This window comes from Thunnus thynnus, chromosome 19 (genome assembly GCF_963924715.1).
Source record: "Thunnus thynnus chromosome 19, fThuThy2.1, whole genome shotgun sequence".
Taxonomy (NCBI): Eukaryota; Metazoa; Chordata; class Actinopteri; order Scombriformes; family Scombridae; genus Thunnus; species Thunnus thynnus.
In genome coordinates this window covers 17,687,971-17,707,761 of record NC_089535.1, presented here as the reverse complement: position 1 = coordinate 17,707,761, position 19,791 = coordinate 17,687,971, and the positions used below count along the sequence as shown (strand labels likewise).

At 39.3% G+C, this 19,791-nt stretch overlaps 2 protein-coding genes across 2 annotated transcripts in view; both read right to left on the bottom strand.

Moving 5' to 3' along the window:
• Positions 1 to 4,495, bottom strand: part of sardh (sarcosine dehydrogenase) — a 50,496-nt gene extending 46,001 nt beyond the window's left edge. The window contains exons 1-5 of the mRNA XM_067573620.1: positions 4,245 to 4,495; positions 2,870 to 3,059; positions 2,270 to 2,406; positions 1,757 to 1,935; positions 211 to 390 (exon numbers count right to left, since the gene is read on the bottom strand). Coding sequence (XP_067429721.1) covers positions 211 to 390; positions 1,757 to 1,935; positions 2,270 to 2,406; positions 2,870 to 3,054 — 681 coding nt within the window. The 5' untranslated portion in view covers positions 3,055 to 3,059; positions 4,245 to 4,495. The remainder of the gene's footprint in view (positions 1 to 210; positions 391 to 1,756; positions 1,936 to 2,269; positions 2,407 to 2,869; positions 3,060 to 4,244) is intronic.
• Positions 4,496 to 6,359: 1,864 nt separating this feature from the next.
• On the bottom strand, positions 6,360 to 18,283 carry cercam (cerebral endothelial cell adhesion molecule). The gene is made up of 12 exons (XM_067574278.1): positions 17,814 to 18,283; positions 15,938 to 16,048; positions 14,917 to 15,034; positions 14,548 to 14,682; positions 13,621 to 13,825; positions 13,300 to 13,419; positions 12,988 to 13,064; positions 12,443 to 12,549; positions 11,476 to 11,608; positions 11,057 to 11,184; positions 10,447 to 10,650; positions 6,360 to 8,378 (listed from the first exon to the last, which is right to left on the bottom strand). Exons 1-12 carry the CDS (start codon positions 18,014 to 18,016, stop codon positions 8,144 to 8,146), a joined length of 1,776 nt encoding a protein of 591 aa, XP_067430379.1. The 5' UTR covers positions 18,017 to 18,283; the 3' UTR covers positions 6,360 to 8,143.
• Positions 18,284 to 19,791: the final 1,508 nt, after the last annotated feature.

Genomic DNA, 19,791 nt, shown 5'->3' with positions numbered 1-19,791 from the left:
CAGTTCTACCGTAGGTTTTGGCATACTTAACTCATCTTCTGCTCTAAAGAGCTGCTGTTCGAAAAATCCAAGAGTTACAATTTTCAAAGGGTAACTCATCTTTCTTTGGTTGACTAAACTGCAACTACAAGTGTTTACACCCACTGTAATGTGATGCATATCCATGAACTGAACACAAAATTATGTATATTGCAGACCAGTGCACATTACCGTGGCTCCCCTGGCGGAGGCAGCTCTGCTAAGGGTTGTACAGGTGCCTGCTGGGTCCATGGTGCCGTCTTTTGGTACGTACAGAGTTCCATACAGATCGTCAACATTCATCAGAGGATACAAGTCCTTGGTCTCCGCAGGTGACAGGACATGGGACTCGATACCATAAACTTTACCCAGCTAGAAATGAGAGGAGATGACATGTTTTAGTGGTTACAGTCTGTTATGATCTTGCCTGAGAAGGACTTTGCATCACATCCATGTTTAAAAACATGTCTTTGTCTTTTCTGACCACAGCATGATAATGGATCAATGCTGCATAGTCCTCACAGCAAAGGGAATTTATTATTGTTCTGCTCAGCCAGCACTATACTTTGATTTCAAATTCCACAACTTAACCATTCCTGTTTTACTTGTGATACCAGAGGGCATCATTCACAACATGAAGACCTTTTGATGTTTTTTTTTAATAAAAATGAAATAAAAACTATTTTTAATCTAGTAAATATTTTTTCAACAATTAATCTAAAAAAAAAAAGAGGCAATGGGAATCACTTAAAATAGGAAGTTTTGAGTGAATTTTGAACCTCAAACACACATAATCAAGGTAAACAAAGCCTTATGTACTACCTCCTAATATTGCACAATAAAAACCCAAACACCAACTTTGCATTTTAAAGCACTGAGCAGTAGTTTAAAATCAATTCCACCCCATTTACATGCATTTTTTTAACTCTTCATTTACTCTACAGGGGGAGTCTGTGGTGTACACACACATTAAGTCTCTATGAGGTATTAGTTCTTCGGTAATGGTGATAACAAGGGTTATTACTACACAAATATAATTATTCATGAGCCATTACTCGTTGGTAGCCCCCAACTGACAATGACAATCAGTGCATTAAGATGCGCACAAGAAATCAAGTTACCTGGAGAAATCAGGTTATGTAGCAGTACAATTGTTTAAATGCACTGTATCAGCCTGGTTATTGTAAAACATGCATTTATCTGTGCAGCAGCTCAGTAAACAGATTTATTTGGAGCCATAGCTTTTTTGTGGAGCATGTGGACTTACAGCGAGCACACTGAGAGTACAGGCTCTGTGCCGCTTTTCCTCACAACACAATTGCGTCTGAATTTTACAAAAAGTCATTTGCTTTAACATCTAGAACTAAATTATTTTGAATACAAGGATAAACCTCTGTGTGGAATGATATTTTCTTATTGATGACACAGTGATACTTCTTCTGTCTGAAGTCTTTTTGGTCTTGCACATGCATTCTTAAAAAAACACAATGTGTGTGTTGTAGTGGATGTGGTGACACCTGTTGCTATGGATACAATTTAAAGCTATGATGACTGCATCTTATGCCAGTTAATTACATATTACAATAATATCAACTCAGTGTAGGAGCAGTCTCTGTAGCAATTCTGTATATCAGCTTTTGATATACATTAGCAAATATTATCCAGTTCAATATGTTTACCTATCAAAGCATCTATCTTTTCCTCACAATGGCCAAAACCAGGCGATCTTGATCCTTACCGACATGAGGCGCTTATACTCGTCAAGTCTTTGCTTGTTGGAGGCAATAAAGAGTCCTCCATTCTGGATCCAGCCTGTGTGGAGACCTGTTTCTTCTTCCAGGTCTTTGCTGATCACATTCCTGGTGTGAGCTAAGAGCTCAACCTCAACATCGCTGGGACGGAGCTGCCACAGCAGGCCTAGTGAAAATACATACACATAATAAGGCATCCACAAAAATTCTTTGACAGGAAAGACTTGAAGTACAGGTTCTGTAGGGATGCATTGAAAAAAAATATAATAGTGCACTTGGTAGAAACACTGTGTTTGGCTGTATTGTTACATCAGCTAACCTTGAGTTCTTTACTCATTGTCACCATGCTCTGTGTCGGTTGGAACCATGCTATTAACGTAGAATAAAACATATTGGATTTTAAAATAGTAAAGATGCTCAACATTTCAGCATGCATCATCTCCGGTACACACACATACACACACACCTTACACCTGTCCATATACTGTAAAGTTCATTACCTGCCGTGTGCCAGGTGGTGCCAGCAGTCAGTCTGTCTCTCTCCAGCAGAACTACGTTGGTCAACCCCATTTTAGCCAGGTGGTAGATGGTCTGACAGCCCAGACTGCCTCCTCCAATCACCACCACATCCGCTGACCTGACGCAGGTGGCAGATAATTACAGGTGAGCTGAGAAAATGACTTTGAAAATAGGATAAAGGTGATGCCACTTCAAACCAGTCAGTATGTGACAGTTCACTGAATGGCACCAACTCAAAAACAAAAGCTTTATAAGTAACTTTCATGGACTATGTCTATGTCATAACTCATAACCGTAATATTCCAAAATGATGTTTGCCTAATAAACTGACATTAATCCAGTGTGCATCTACAATCTGGCCTTTAGGACATCATAATTATTTTTCTTCCATCAGTTGCTCCATTATACCCATCTATTGATAAATCAACTTAAAAATTTATCATCCAAATCATCTTGTATCGATGCAAGAATTCAAATAGATGCTGATCTTAAATAGAAAATAATAAACCACCATTTCCACAGAGGATTATATATAGCAAACACTCCCTCCATCCATCCATCCATCCATCCAATAAACTAACCTGGGTAAAGGTTTAGTTGGCCCAGATGAGGCTCCATCATCCTGTTTGAGTGTCTTCTCGTAGGGGACACTTTTTTCCTTGGTGTGTTCTGAGCTGTAGGACCGAGCGCTTGTCCGCCACAAGGGAGAGAGAGGAGGCCGCACTGAAGACACCAACCGCCGAACTGCACTCCCCACGAAGGCCATTGCCCCTGTGGACAGTCAGAAGACACAAAGGGACAGAATGACTCTCTAGATGTATATTGCAGAGTGCAGAATATCCAAGGTTTCAGGACAAAGTCATGCCCAGCATAACTAGTTTCAAAGTTATTCACAAAAACATGACACATGCTTGTATACAGTATTCTTGGTATGCCATATTCTTAGTAATTAAATATTCAAATCCAAGCTTTGTACCGTTACACAAAATTGTCTGTTTTGTCCATCACATGGTAGAAAAAGTTCAAGTCAGGTAAAACAGGATGATGGCCTGGTGGGTTTAGATGTTATTAAACTCCAGTTCAAGTCAGCAAAAACCTGCCCTGTGTCCCAGATTTCTACACCAAGGTTGCAAGTCTGCAGCTGGCTGCAATCTAAACTCCAAAAAAGCATGGTAGCCACTAAATAACAAAATTCCTCTACGGAGATCAAGGTCCATGGTGTTACATTATCACTAAAAAAATACTTTAACTGCAACTTCAATGTGGTCAGTGAATAAGAATGTTTGCAGACCAGCATCAGGTCCTGACAGGGAACATCTGTTCCAACTTAGCCACCCTAACTTTACTCTAAGAATTAATCAGCTGATGTGAACTCAAGTCAAGAAAAAGAGAGAAAACATTAGATTGCTTACTTTACAAAACTGGTATTACTCTGACAAGCCTGCTTGCATATTTGAACTGACCCTAAGGCGTTTGGCATGGCTGGCTGGATAAACCCCACTGTGGACTTCAACCTCTTCATTTGTCTTGGCTTTTGTTAGTTCAAACTTATGCAACCTCCAATATTTTGAACAGGAGGATTTGAAAAAATAGCAGCATACTGCAGATAAAGTGTGTAGAAACGGGTGCAGCAACATCTCACACCAGCTGCCTCCCGCGCGTCTTGAGAACAGAGTTTTAATTGCATGTGCACAACATCCATGTCACTTTATTGCACTTGAGTAAAAACAATAATATTGACTTGTATCATAGAGCAAGCACAAATAACGGGCTGCATACATTTAAGCGTAGAAGCTACAGCCCAAAATAACAAACAGCCTGCGCAGCTGCAAACAGTAACGTGGCATAAAACGCTGCATGTGACCCTTCACACCGACCAGCTTAGTTTTCAACCGACGTAACCAAACCTGCACGTTGCATGTTACTGTAACTTTAGGTTTCCACAAGCACACTTACAGTCGGTTCCGGATGTTTGTAAATCCGCTCGACGCGAGATGTGAGGAAGTAGAAACCAGTGTGTGGGCAAAAGGGGTCCGAGTCGCGGGTAAAAATGTCCGTATAGTTGTGTAAATCAGAGAAAGAGCCTCAAAATGTGTCCTAGAAGCTGCAGATCAGTTAGTGCAGTTAGCAGCTGGCTGATTGCAGGCGGGAGTGTAGTTCCTGCTTTCACCTCAGTGAGACCAGTTCCCCCAGTGCACTGTAGGCTCATAGACATAAAAAGCAGCAGAGGGCGGGCAGTTTGGTAGCCAGTAGTAGTAGTAGTAACAGTGGACGGTTAAATAAGGTCACTTGGTGTTGGTCACATGCAGCACACAATGCCAAATACTGCACAATTCAGACACATTTCAGTCTGCTGACTGATCAAACCATGAATAGAAACCAATGGCTACATGAAAGAAAAATAACTTCAAATTTCTAAAACCATCATGCATGTGGAAAAGGTCAGGAAAAGGTCAGCAACAAAACTTTGAAAGACACTGGTACACATGAAGAGTACAGGGGGCAGCTCAGAGATTATGTGGGGTGATAGTTCCTGTGGTTTGCTCTTTTTAATCCTTTAATTGTCATTTCAATTGCCATAATTGTATTTTAATTACGGATTTGTTAAGATTTGTTTGCGTGGATTTACCAACGATATACTACTGGTTAAGTCTGTGTGTGTGTGTGTTCGAGGTGCATAAGGGAAGCAGCTGCAGTTTAAAGTCCTCGAGGTCCAGAGACCCAGCCAAGCAGAATTAGAGCATCAGAGCAACATAGATCATCATGTATGTAATGTTTGCATGTGTATGAGACCCAGTGGGACTGGGCACATATAGTTGTGGTGATCTTGCAGTAGGGGATTAAAGGCTGAGGAGAGAAGACAGGAAATTCATCCACCCAAAACAAATCTGCCGAACACAGTAACTCAACATTATGAAACCTTGTGCTCTGTAGCCCTGAGCCATTTGTGTAGTTACTTTCACTGCCAAGTTGACCCCTTCAATCCCCACCTCCAAGCCAGCAGCCAATAAGGCACTGAGTTTATGTTCCCTCCTGTGGCAGGAGGATCTCTCCAGTTCATACAGCCTGGAGCAGGTCAGAAGCTGAATCTATGAGCTGCAGCTAGTCCCTCTATTTTATGGACATGCTTATGTCACACTGTACATCTGGAACTAAAAAAAATTGTCTACAACAACCGTTGAACTTAGTCATCTTCTTGCAACAGCAAGTTTATACAGTATGCACATACGTTGTGTCTGATGTTGCAGGCTTCAGGAGAAATTAGGTCGTGTAAACTGGATAGATTACTGAATGTGCAGGCAGCTGAGGTATGCTTAGGTGTCATGTACTTACACCTATATATACTGGATGTATCAAGTGCTTGTGTGCATAAAAAGAGAATAAGAAATCCAGATGATACCAATGTATGATTAAAGAAATAATGGTTTATGTCAAGTTCTGTCCTGACAAAAGTATTATTAGTGTATAACAAGACTATTTTTCTTGTATAATCTGTGAATATACAGCAAGTCTTCACTCTTGCCATTGGACTTGATTTGTTAAACCAACAAAAAAGGTCGAAGCTGTTTGCGAACAATAGAGGCAAACCCCTCATTACACTCATGATATTACACTTACAAAGGAGCTGAGTACACAGGAGCTGTTGTGACTTGTTACACTTTCACAACAGTAACAGGACAAACAGACTCCCTGTTTTTTTTTTTTTAGTAGCTGTGGCATTGAAAAAAACTTTTCATAGAAAGAAAAGTTGACACCACACACAGACTTGCACTACAAAGGTTTTTTAGAGCCCTTAATTTTTAACAATGACTGAGATTGATACAATGTTTGAAATACGGTTTATACAGATTGATTAGAGTCAGCAAAATGAAAAAAATCTGCAACTATGTTTTCAAAACTGCTCATGAAATCCAGGAAATTCTACCCTGCTTAGACTAGTATGTCATGTATAATGACATCATTCCCTCTTGTGGTGGATTTTTGTCAGTACATCTGATAGTACTTTTAGTTCAACTTATACATAAATACTTCTCTTTCCACAGAATGAAATGCAGAACCGCATTCAGACAATGAGGTTTAAAAACTATTTTTTATTAACATTTTAAAAGTTTGCTTTACAGTTATCCTAACACCCAATTTCATGACATTTGAGTAAAAATGATCGCTCAAAGACTCTGAGAGAGGCAGAAAAGCCATTGCATTTTGATTGCATGCTGTACATCATATTGTGTGACTCATCCGTCAACCACAACCAATTAAGACGCAACAAATAAATTAAGACATATGCAGGAAAGCAACACTAATAGTAACAGATAGAAAACGAATGCATGAAACCAGACTAAATGAAATATAAGTATAGTGTAACTTGATTGTTGTGATTTAAATCCACAAGAGACATCGGAATTAATCAGTTACTTGCATTGCAACCCTGTCCAGGCAACTTGTCATTCCTAGATTGAAAAGGATCCCAGTGATATTACAAAAGGTTGTTTTAAAAGCTGTGTTTTAACATGACTTGAAAAGACTTCTACTACAACATGTGTGGAACAGTTTATACTATTTGGGTTTGGGTTCCATCCTAACACAGGATGGAAAGTATCTGACTCTGTGAGGCAACACTTAAGAACAGATGAACCGATGCCACCCTCTTACACTGCCCATTCATACCTTGACATCTGCTTATTTTATACAAATAGTAGAGCACTCACAAAATAGTTTACTTATTTCAGTTGAGCATGTCTAAAGTAGTCACCACACAAAAATGTTTCCACTGACTTGTCAAATCATTGTGCAGTGTCAAAAATATGCACATTTAGACAGCCTAAAACCATATACAGGCATTTTGTTTCCAATGAGTGTTGAACTATTTCAACATAAATTTCCAGAATACTGAAATTTTTTTCCAATGGAGTAATGTCAGATATACTGCCAGTATACTCTTCTCTCGTAAAGGTATGAATAATTTTATTTCAATAACTAAACAACACCATTTTGTGGTCTATATAAACATAAAAATAAAAAACCTGTGAGTAAAACAAGACTTGGTGGGAGACCTAGTATTATATTTCCTCTGAAAAATCCAATTTTTGTTGCTAAATGTGAATGTAAAAATATTAAGACGCAGCCATAAGATATAAGAGTTCAATGAGTCCATGTTCTTTCAGTTTATCAATTACTGACTTGACGTAAAAAATAATTTTAAAGAAGCTTAAATTGTTCAAATGCAAACATTCAATGTGTTAGTTTCATTAATAAAATACTTCCTGAATATAATTTGTGCCACTGGAACAGTCTTATACTGTCCATAGAAACCATGAGGTACATCATCCTGTTCATTAAACAAAGGGAAATATTAATGAGTTCACTTTTTTGTACAATTACATCACTTTGTGTAGGAAGACATGCATGAAAGGAGAAATGTATAGACTTATAGACTGTAATTAGCATTATAAACATGCAATCATAGGAAACACACGCACCATCACAAATACACATTCAACCAGAAACGTTCTTCCGCACTGTATAAAGTCTCAGAATGTTAAAAATGTCAAAGTAAAAAAAAAAAAAAAAAGGATCTAAAAAGGTGGATTGTTCTTGAGAAAAATCTGTTGTGCAAGTTCCAGCATCCGAATTGCTAAGACCCACCAGAATCTTAGCACCACTATCATCCTGCGCCATACGCTTGCTAACATTCTTTGGAGAAAAGTCCAGTTTAAATGGCACTGAGTATGTCAGTGGCGTGACACAGAGCGGACTGAAATAATGTCTGAGAACACTTTTTCCTCTCAGCATCTGTCTCTCTGACCTCGTGGCCTTTTGACCTGCAAGCTCTCCACAGCCACGTCTGCGTCGCACTAAAGTTCATCCTTGTAGGAAGCTGAGAGGATCTCGGGTGGCGGGGCAGCCCCTTTCAAGGTCTTGTGGGAACCCCTCCAATCGGTGCGTACTGAGTCATCGTCCCACAGAGTCGACGTTTCCGTGTCGCTCACCCACTGGGGATCACCGGCGTAGTGACACGGCTGGACCAGGAGGGGGCGAGTACTGAAGGCTTGTAGGTTTCTGTTAGGGAAATGGGACTTGTAGTCCTCACTGCAGAGAGAGAACAATGATAGAGATTATATAGATTAGAGACTTTAAAACATTTAGTAATGTATGTTAAATGTATGTAACTGCATCATTGAGGAAATGTAGACTTTAGATATATAGATGATAATTCTCTGTGGGAAGACTTTTTCCTACAATGCAGTGTTAATCAATGTCTGTAATATTTTGGGCCTAACATGGAATACACTGATTTGACAAGAGATGGAGACAGAGGCTGATTTTCAAAAGGCAGTCAAGTCACTCTAATGGCGACAGCAGGACCAATGTGCGGTATGCATTCTTAGCAGACTAGTCAAGCATATCAAATTAGAATCACAGAGGTGAGGGAGAAAGAGAGAGAAAAAAGAGAAAGTGGGTTGGCTATAAGCCAGTTTTCCACACATGACAGAGCACACGGATACCGCCAAGCCTTCTGGTTTACAGGCCCTTCAGCCTAAGTTGCATTTCATCTCATACACTCAGTGACTCATATGTGTCTCATTTACTCTGCTAGATCATCACTGTGGTATGATGAAGAAAGTTGTCCAGTTGGAGATAATCTCAGGGATAGAAATGGGGTCAGTGTTGCATACAGATGCAGTAGGAAAAAACAAAAAAAAAAACCAACCAAGACAATAACCACAAACTACAAACATCTTTTCTGAGTTAAGGGGGTCATGAGATAGAGGAGGCATTTGTGGAAGAAGACAGAAAAGAAGAAGAACAGCAGTGTGCATTTCTGGACTGGTGGGAAGAATCAATTGTTGCTGTTTTGAGCTGTTAGTAGCCTTGTGAGGCTGCACAAAGGCACAGCGGTGCTTTGAGCTAAATGTTTTCATGCTAACATGCTCACAATGACAATGCTAACACACTAATGTTTAGCAGATATAATATTTGCCATGTTCACTGTCTGAGTTTAACATTTGCTAATTATCACTAAACACAAAGTACAGATGAGACTGATGGGAATGTCATTAGTTTTGGTTGTATTTGGTCAAAAACCAAAATGTTAGACAAACTTAAATTTTGACCTGGTGATGGTGCCAAATGAAAAGTTGAGAATTATTACAACATCTATGTCTGTACCAAATTTCATGTCAATCCATCCAATTGTTGTTGAGACATTTCACTCAAAACCAAATTAAGAACCTCTTGGTGGAGCAAGAGGAAAAGTCAAGGGACACAACATTTTGTGCCAATCCGTACAGTAGAGATACTTCACTGGATCAGTGAAAACTCTGAGCTGCTGGTGGCACTAGAGGAAAAGTAAGAGAATCACCAAAGTCACTAGGATTCTTCCTCTGAGGACCATCAACGTCTTTTCATGACAATCCAGACATTTCGCTCAGACCGTAGCGGTGGCCTGACTGACCGACATAGCGTGGTGAAAACATCAAAAGCAAGTCTGCCATAAACACATGTGAATAACCTCTGGCTGTTTATCTGGCAACCACACTGTGTCTAAAAAAAAGTGGCCATCGTGGCCATTCACACTGCCAAAGATCCAGACAACCAATGTCAATTTCCAGCTACAGTGAAAGACATGCTGCTGTGAAATCTGTATATCATGAAAAGAAAAATGCCCAGAGAGATTAAAATCTCTTTTGAAATGTTTTCTAATTCAACTTGATGATCACTACACATTAAAACGACAGGAATAGAAATTGAGGCCAAAATCAACCTTACTTTCAAAGAAACTCATATAAGTAAAACAACAGACTTCACTATAGTTCTTCAATCTATAAACCCTATAAAATTTAAGCTAAACATATTATACGTGTACATGTTCATGCAACATCAAGATATGCTGTTTTTAGCAGTGATAAGGTCAGTTTTAGCTTTATAGGTCTGGCAGGAGAAAAGAATTCAGAGCTTACAGAGGGAGAGAACTGCACTGCAAGATCAGTTTTTCAATTTAAGTCACTAAATGTGAATATGACTGAATGACTGGTAAAAAGGAAAGGTAAAGTATCAGACATAATATTAATATCAGTGAAGACATGGAAAAATGATTAAAATAAGAATGGTGAAGTGTGTGCAGAGTACTTGCAAGTGTGGACACACGACTACGTACTTGGGATGTTTGTCATACATGATGGGTAGGAATTCATCGACAGGCAGCATCTTGGAAAGTGGCTCAGCATTGAGCAGTTTTTGGGCTCCCTGCAAGGAGATGGCGTAGGACAGAGTCCAATAAGAGTAGTCGGCCACCACCAAGTTACGAACGTTCTCCACTGCCTCCTCTTTACTTGGGTTCACCTGCTTCCTGCCAAAGTATCTGTAGCAACATAAAGCCATAATGAGCAAAAAAGAAGATGAAGAAGAACAAAAGCAACAGAAGAAGAAAAAAAAGCACAGGCTACTGAAATCTGTTGCAATATTGCTGTTCTTTGGTGTTGGCAATCATTTTCAAAGATTCTTTTTTTTGCAGCATTTGTTCTGCATATGTGTCTGAACATTTCCAGATAACCATGACAACCACAATACACACAAAGAAAATAAACTGATACATTTCCCATCCCCTTGCTAGGTGCACACTTTCAAAATGCTTTTATCATGTGTCTGATCCACTCAGCATGATTCCAACTCAAATAATTTGTTTCCATGTCCTGCAAAACAAGAATAACAGATACACAAACGCATAGGTCTGAACTGGTATACAAGGAGAATAAAACATATCTTACATGATGTCCCAGTCCAACTCCACCTGCTCCACCTCCTCCATCAGTCTGAGGACTCGTCGTTTAAAGTTGGCCTGGAAACGGACGTCGTCCTCAAAGACTAGTGCTTTATCCATCTGCATATCCACCATCTAAGGAGAATGAAAAACATCCGTACTACTAAAAGCTTGAAGAGATCAGTAGAGTTCGGTTTTGACAGCTGGTTTCATTTTGGATCTATTCTCTCCTCTCTCTCTTTTTATACTAGCAATGATAAATGTACAAACTATTCATGTAACTATTTATATGTATGTAATACTACATGCTACTTTGCTAAATGGGAAAAGCCTGATCTACCTAGAAAAACTGGAGTTTTAGTTCTCAGCTGTTAATAATTTTTGTTGCTTAAACTTACAAGTATGAAAAAAGTTGCATCATCGTACCTCCTTCCAGATGAAGAAATGGCTGAGGAAGCAGCCCACCTCTCCTTTGGTCAGTGTGCGTCCAGAGAAAGGGTCATAGTAGCCTGGTAGCAGGTCCACGCCCAGGATCTTGATGTCACTGCTGTTCAGTGCACTGCATAAACACACACACACACACACATGTTCCTAAATAATCACAGATAACATCAGAAAGAAATATGCTCCACCATGTACAACCCCACAGTGAGTAACTCCATCTTCAGGTTTATGGTTTAATGTTGCAAATGAGATTCAAGTTCCTATAACCGTTTTTTTTTTTATTTTTTTACACTATGATCCAAATGAGAAAATCCCCTAGTTGTGTACATAGTGTATATGGTTTACTTAAAGCCATAAAAATACATATTTTTTGACTTTCCTCAAAATGTGTTTATACGTTTACAATGACCTTACAGGAAAAACATGAACGATGAGCTGAATTAAATCGTTACATCTCTTATGACAGAAAACTATGGAAACAGATAGAGAGGGAGGACACAAGAATAAGGGAAAAAAATAATAATAAGACACTGAGAATGAGTTATAACCTGAAATTCAGGAGGAACAACACAGATTAAATTCTTTAAATCTCTGACAGATAATTGAACAGTCATAGCGATTGGCCTGTTGCCCCACTATGAGCTTGACAGCAGTAAGCAGCTAAAAATAGACAAATGGATGGAAACTTGTACTTTGGTTGTGGTCCATTCATGTTCTATCGTTTTACATCAGAAATAAAATAAGATATTGTCCTACTAAATATCAGGATACTACAGATAACCATGAATTAAACTAAACCATGAGCTTATGTATCAATGCCATAGATCAATACACTGCAATAGCTCCTACTTTTCTTTTCCTCTCAGCAACCACTCTGCAATCCTACATTTCCTCTCAGTATCTGTTATTTCTCACTTGTTCTCCCTGTATTGAGTCTTTCCGTACTCACTTTCCATCCACAGCGTCTACCACCTTGACGTCGATCTCCAGCTCATTCAGAGAGTACAACATCCTGTCTCTACGGTCAAGACGGCGTCGCAGATTGATCAGATAAATCTGCAGAGACAAGGACAAACTGTTTTTTGACTCTGTTAACTGTCATAACTGCTGTGCATATTGTTAATTCCCAAATTTGACCTCTGCAAACAAGTCTACTGTATATTCTGTGCTTTCCTTCTCCGTGAACATCCATCCAGCAAAACCTTTTCAGTAATAACACGCTTCACATTCTGAATCATGAAAACAGCCTAAAAAGCCTAAAAAAGTAGAACTTATTCCTATTCTTTCTATTTATAATCAAAAGCTGATGTCCAGAGAGGCCCGACTCCAGGATTCTGATTATTACCATTCAAAAGAATGAGAGTACATAAAAATCACAATGTTTTTTCACAGATGCTGAGGTTACAATGTTGCTCGAAAGAAAAAACTGTTTGATGGATTCTGTCTCTTAAACTTACAACATCCCTACCAGAAAAATAATGGAGAGTCTCTTACCTCGTCAAAGCCCATGAGGTCTCTCTGTTTGGGGAACAAGTGGACGTAACGAGAGGGGTACATGCGAGGACCATCAACTGTTTGACAAAGAGGGGACACAGGTAAGAAGAGAAGAACATAAAATAGCTAAATATATCAGCACCAGAACAGCATGAACTCGTGGAGACAACTTGTGATCCATAAGACAAAGTTTAACAAATGAGTGCTGACTGTTGCCTCGCTTCCTTGTTTAACTCTCTGTCAGTGTTTGTCTTTATGTAAAAAGGGAAAATGCAGAGAGAGAGTCAAATAGTGAATACAGTAAGTTCTTACTGAAGGACTCCAGATGGACATGGACGAAATTGAGACGATCATCTTCCAAGGTGTGGTGAGGTTTGGCCGGGATGTTCAGGTAGCCGTAACGTTCCTTGTTACACAAGTACATCTGTATCTCTGAGCAGCATCAAAGATGAATCAATCAATAAATGAATGAATCAATGAATCAATCAAACATTGTTCTGTAAAATCCTGGGATTTTTAAGGCTTGTACTCAAGTCTGACACATCCCCAATCCTAATCTCCCACATAGTAAGTGTACATGTCTTTAAGTGGATGTGACTACAAAAATATAACCACATGCAAGCGCTAACGAACCTGCAGCCCGGCAGGAGAAGGCGAACACAATGATGTCATCGTAGGGCCAGGAGTACTCCTGATGAGGAGGATAGAAGGCCAGTTTCTTCATGCCCTCCTTCCTTAAATCCAGCAGCATGGTGGAGTGGACCATGGGCACAGGGAAGCAGCCCTGTCTTTGACGGTGGCGGGTGGGGAAATACTCTGCTGTTCGACGATAATATCCCTGAGAGAGCGTTGAAAATAGAAAATATGTCAGGACAAAATATTGTTAACAAAACTGTGGACAGCAGATGAAAATTAGTTCTAACTCTGATGGTAACATTTGTATTTGATATTGTATATGGTAAATATCAAAAGATATACAATTAACAAGTCACATCTAAATACAAATGTTTATAGGTGGTTGTGCAATGATCAAGTGCATGTGTTTGAGAGGTTTTTGCAGTGCACTTTTCCCCTGAAAATGTTTGGTGGCTCGTTCAAGCTAAGCTACAGGACAAGAAGTGTGTTTATGTTTGCAAGTTAGATAAGGAGACTTTAGCAGAAAAACTCATGTGGGTTGTTGCTCAGAATCTGTGGCTCTTGTGTTGTGTGGCAAGATGCTATCAGGCCCACTGTCACCGTTTGCCTATGACTGAACGCCATGTTATTGCTTTATTCAATATTTATTCAAGATTTGCTAAATCGAAATGAGGACTCCAGCTATGTAGGCCGATGGTGGAACAATATTTAATCAAAGTAATGTAAAACTAGGGGGTGCAATCATGAAATCAAAGACTTTAAGATTTAAATTTCTCCCTTTCGGTTTCTGTTTCTGTCTCAAAGGAGAACACGGGACAAGTGATTTACAAAGCAGATATGTGTGCTGTAGTAGATAAAAAAAAAAGAGTTTCACACAGTTTTTCTCAAGTGTTTGCTTCCAATAGACTCCAAAGTGTTGCTCACCTGCGGAGTTATACCGCACCAGTAGTTGGAATACGCACCCGGAGAGTCTAACATGGGAGCAGTGACTGACTTGTTCTCTGCTATCAGCAGGTTGAGGGTGTCTGGGTTGGTGAGGATATTGTCTGTGTCAGCAAACTGAAATGGAGACACAGAGTGACAAAAGAAGATGAAGGAAGGAGAGGAAAATGGGAGAGCGACTGTCGTGTCAGATCTCTTGCGTCTTTTATCACTGGAACAATAATCATTGCCAAAACGTTCTCGGAAGAAATAACAGCCGCAAAAGAAGAAATAACTTTGGTGAAATGAAGCAAGGGAGGAACTGATATGAATCTTTCACTGTTATCCCAAGACAGAGATTTTCCATTGTACCAGGATGTAGTCAGCCCAGCGTTTCCTTGCGAAGTTGAGTGCGGCCTGCTTCAGCTTCATCACATACTCGTATCTGCTGTTGGGCCAATGTTTAGGACCCAGCTCTCCTGCATAGGACCTAAGACAGACAGAAAAAATGTATGCTAACATATATACTAATATGGTATATTATTCTTATTTGCCATTTTCTCATAATTAATAACTGATTGAGTTTGGCTGAAGGGTTTCTAGACCAAGACACCTTTCTTAAATAAATGATATAGATGTAGAAAATTCAGCCAGCACTCTCAAATGCTTTTCCGTGCGGACTTTCAAAAGAAAAAAAGAAATGCAAAAATACAAAGAAACCTTGTAGGATGTGGGTAAATCTATTTCTGGGGGTAATTATATATGCAGTTAAAGCTGTATGCACAGCTGAGTTATTGCTATACATACAAAAACTGGACATTCAGGGGAAAGGATTTACCATATTTTTTACCTGTGCAGACATTGTTTGATGTATCCACAGATAGAAAAGCATAATATCAGTTATAAGGCCTGTACATTTACACTAAGATACATAATAATGGCACAAATAATGAAGACTGACATGTGAAAAGATGTCATGGCAGTGGATTAAACATAAAAACATTAGAAAGAATAAGATGGAAGTTATGTTTGATGTTAGAGGAACAAAGTGCATAAAAAGATGTACAAAATAGAGCTAGATTGACAGCTGAAGAAGTTGAGTGACTGCTAGCAGACTTGTGTCAGAGACAGTGTGTGTCTGACATACACAAAATCTTCCACTACTGGCCTCCTCAGCTCACAAAGATGTCCAGACAAAGTAACATGCACAGACAAGCAGGGGCGTGCTGCATCATTTCTGATTATGCAAAGTGAAAATAATGGTTATCTTTCATCAAAACGAATGTGTTTCTCAGTGTTCACAGTGCATAAAGACACAATAACAAAGCGCAGTTTTAAACTGGACTGTAAAAAAAAAAAAAAAGGTTATCTTTATTAATATATTCTGACTTACGTGGGATGGTCCATCGGTCTCCACTCAACATAGTGGTAAAACTTCTGCATGACAGTAAGCCACTCTTTCAGCACGGCGGTGGTGTTGTCTGTGTTGTGATCCGTGGCGGCCCTGAGGAGCACAGAGAGGGCAGGTTGTAAAATAAATGCACTGCCCCAAAACTGATGATCTAACTGACTAAAAATGTTTCGACTGTCAGTGTGATGGAGTGAAAATTGGACACAATTCTCTGTTTTTGAGTAATGCTTTGAAAGCTGATGTGCCAACACCACTTTGAAAAGCATCACTAGAATGGAAAAGTCAGAGTGAAACCTTTTAGATCAGGATTTTACATCATGGTGACTGTGTGTAACTAACTGTTAACCACCAGTAATTTCACTTCTACTTAAGAGCTTAACATCTTCCACAGTAAACGTTTACTTGAAATTACGATAAATACCCTGAGGCTATGTAAATCTGCCAACCATCAGAGATTTCGCAATGCCGTTTACGTCGTGGTATTTCTTCCTTTCAAATCTCTGGGTGTACATATGTAAAGTTGTAAATCAATACACAGGAACACTCTATCCCAATACCAGACTGAGATGAATCATTTTGTTTTTGAATTATTCGTCAGGTGTTCAATTTGCTGGCTTAGTGGAAAACAAACATTTCTGTCTAGTTACTTTAATACATTCACATTTTCTCAACTGATTTTCAGAACATTTACTTTATTATGACATATAATGATACTATCATATAAAATTACATACTGTATACTGTAAAAGTGGTTTTTATCCATCCCTAGTGGAAAGAGTAGTGTAATATTCTACACCCACTCCTGCTCTGAACACACCACCTACAATATCATTATCACCTAAATACAAATTAGATGACACATCTTTGCTGTTACTACATCATTATTCAACGTAGTCATGTTATATGATCCTTCCTGTGTACTTCCTGTATTTAAATTTAAAGTAAAATACACTTTCAATGAGATCAGGGTTAGTATAACACATAAACTACACCAAAGAGCAACAGAGGAATATGCAGCATATTTAACATACAAGGACTACCGACTGGGGTCCCTGGGGACCCCAACAATAAACTACTGTAAGAAACAACCATCATACAAAATGTTAACTTCTCAAAACAAACACAGATTTTATTATTATTTTAGGGTTAGGGTTAACCCTTTCCCAGCACACCCCTGGGAAGAGCAGAATTTAGGGTCTTCGACAGAGCACATGAGGAAATCTTTGTCTGCTACATCTGTGTCTGTCTCATTCAGAATGACTAACAGAGAGCCCCCACCCCCTCCAGACAGTGTGTGATACTTTAAATTATGACCTATGGAAGACATTGACTCAGTAAGTAGTTCCATCTTTTAAAACTGCATAGATGAAATTGGATGCTTTTGACTGGGGTCCCCCAGAACTCCAATGCATTGATATTTTAAAAAGCAGAAAACAATGATAGTAAGTCATAAGGGAACAAAGTGATTGACAAAGTCATGAAAGATTAGAATAAAACACCTGAGATATGACAGAAAGTATACCTCTGGGGTCTGCGGGTGCCCCAATCAGTAGGATTATGGTTAATCATTAATGTTAGACATGTTTTTTTGAAAGTATTCCTAAGAAAACCCAACAAACTACAGACTACATCAAATGTCATGCAATCCACAGAAGGAAATGAATGTGGCGGAGTGAGAAGCAGCCTGGAGTGTGAAAGGCACAGAGGGGACAGAGGAGGGGGGTAGGACTCTGTTGCTTTCTCAAACTAATTTAAATGCCATTGACCTTTTGAACGGCTGCTATAGTCGGATAAAGAGCCCTGTACAAACAGCCCTGGCAGTGCATGCAGTCCACAGCGTCCATGCAGGCAAACCCACCACACAGAGATGCGGTCTTTGGGGTAGCTGAGTCTCTCCAGAGCTCCGAGGTAGAACGGCAGGGAGTGAGCGGTGTTTCTGGCTATGATAGCGATAACCACGGTGGGAGGCTGCATTTTCGACTCCTCCGGATACTTCTCCTCCGAAAAGTAGCATTCTGCCTGGAGAAGCGAGGCCCCCAAAACTAGAAAGTGGAGGAACATGGTGGAGGCTGGTGAGGCTTCAACGCAGCACGTAGCCGCTTGTATACGCGTCAGCAATCCAAGAAAAACTCCCAAATCTTTCAACCCCTCCTCCTACTTGTACGAGCCGGTTAGCTTTTTCCAGTGGCAAATCCAAACCCCAGTACCAGAGAGAGTTAAATTACAACTTCCGCCTTTTAGGCCTGTGGAACATAGAGGAGTTTGCCAACGTTATCCAGCAATGGAGGCGTGATTTGGCCAGGTTCTTCATGAATCTCGGTAGAGAGTGATGACATATCCTCAGTATGCACCAACCACTCAGTCAACAAACTCCACCAAGAGTGAAAAACAAGATCTCCTCAGAGTAATTAGTTTTAATCAGTTTAGCACAAGTAGGCTAATCGCTGATAAATGTGTAAAATGGGTCAAAAGTAGCTCTTCTCTCCTTGTTATATATATATTTTAGCATAAGTCAGCAGATAAAAGTATAAAAGGCTGCAGTGTAGGTGTTTACATTTTACAAACACATCAAGCATGTATATTTTATGTTAGGTAGACCTGGTGAAATGTAATTTATAAGTGAGATGATGGATAAACGGTGTAGTAATATTAAAGGCTGCAGTATGTTATCAGTAAACTGTGATGTGTTATGGCAGCAATGTCACAGATTGACCAGCAGAGGGAGGGTGTGAACCAAGATAAGACCCATTACTAAAGCTATCTGAGGTGTATTATGCTTTTTGTTGGGTAGTAATGGTGAAATATGCCACCTACATTTACTCAAAAACTGTACTTTATAGTATAGTATAACTTTGCAGTTACTTGTACTTTCTTTGATTGTTTCCATGTTGTGCTTCTATATATGTCTACTTCTCTACATTTCGAGGGATATCATGCACTTATGACTCTGCAGCAATAATTACTTGCATCTTTGCAGTGTGCTGTGCTATTTTTCTACCAAAAACATACAATCAACTTATAAACTAGTCTATGATAAATACACATCAGTATACAGTGTAAAGCATTTCAAATAAAGTCCACCCTTAACAGCTACAACATTAGTCTCATAATAAGATACTAATCAATTTCAAAGGGGCATAATGAATAATTTTATGTTTTATACTATTTTTTTTATATTAAATGCATACCAGTACACTTTGCTAGTCATACTTATTTTACCAAAGTAAATGTTTAAACTTTCAACTGAGTATTGCGACTTTTAGTTAGTGTATATTGCCTGAAATGTCAAAAGTCGCTTTGAATTCTCAAAGAAACAACAGAGTATTATTTTTGCATTTGCTGCATCTAGGAGCTCAATGGCACGATGTTCAACAAATTGGAGACAGTTACAGGTACTCTAGAAGACAGATTGTAAAAGCACCTGAAATTATTCAGCATCACAGGCTCTAAAACTGTGAAGGTGGGTTGGGTGGTTGCATGTTTGATGGCGTTCATGCCAAATGGGTGGGAGGGTGTCATGACTGCAACAGTCTCCTGTAGGAAAGGTTAAGTAATGTGTTTAAAGCTGTTAAACACGGGGGGATTGACGAGGGAGGCAAAGAATTCATAATGATCAATGGGACTGGTGTTCATCCTGATATTCAAGACCATGATAATGAAAACTTACCAGAATTTTTCACAGTTAAATTAGGAAGACCACTGAGTCAGTGGAGTCATGGCAGTTCTTAACAACCACACCAGTTTCTGGTATTCGCTAGGAGATCTTTAAATACAACTTATAATTTGTTATTTTTCCATTTGCACTCTGACTTTCTTGTTCTGCCTCTGACTTGTTT

Excerpts from the sequence above, each read along its gene's own strand:
- cercam (XM_067574278.1), bottom strand. The coding sequence starts at position 18,016 with ATGTTCCTCCACTTTCTAGTTTTGGGGGCCTCGCTTCTCCAGGCAGAA. Across the intron at positions 15,035-15,937 it reads AGACCGATGGACCATCCCAC|GTCCTATGCAGGAGAGCTGG; the intron begins GTAAGTCAGAAT and ends TGTCTGTCTTAG. Across the intron at positions 12,550-12,987 it reads ACCTCATGGGCTTTGACGAG|ATTTATCTGATCAATCTGCG; the intron begins GTAAGAGACTCT and ends TTGTCTCTGCAG.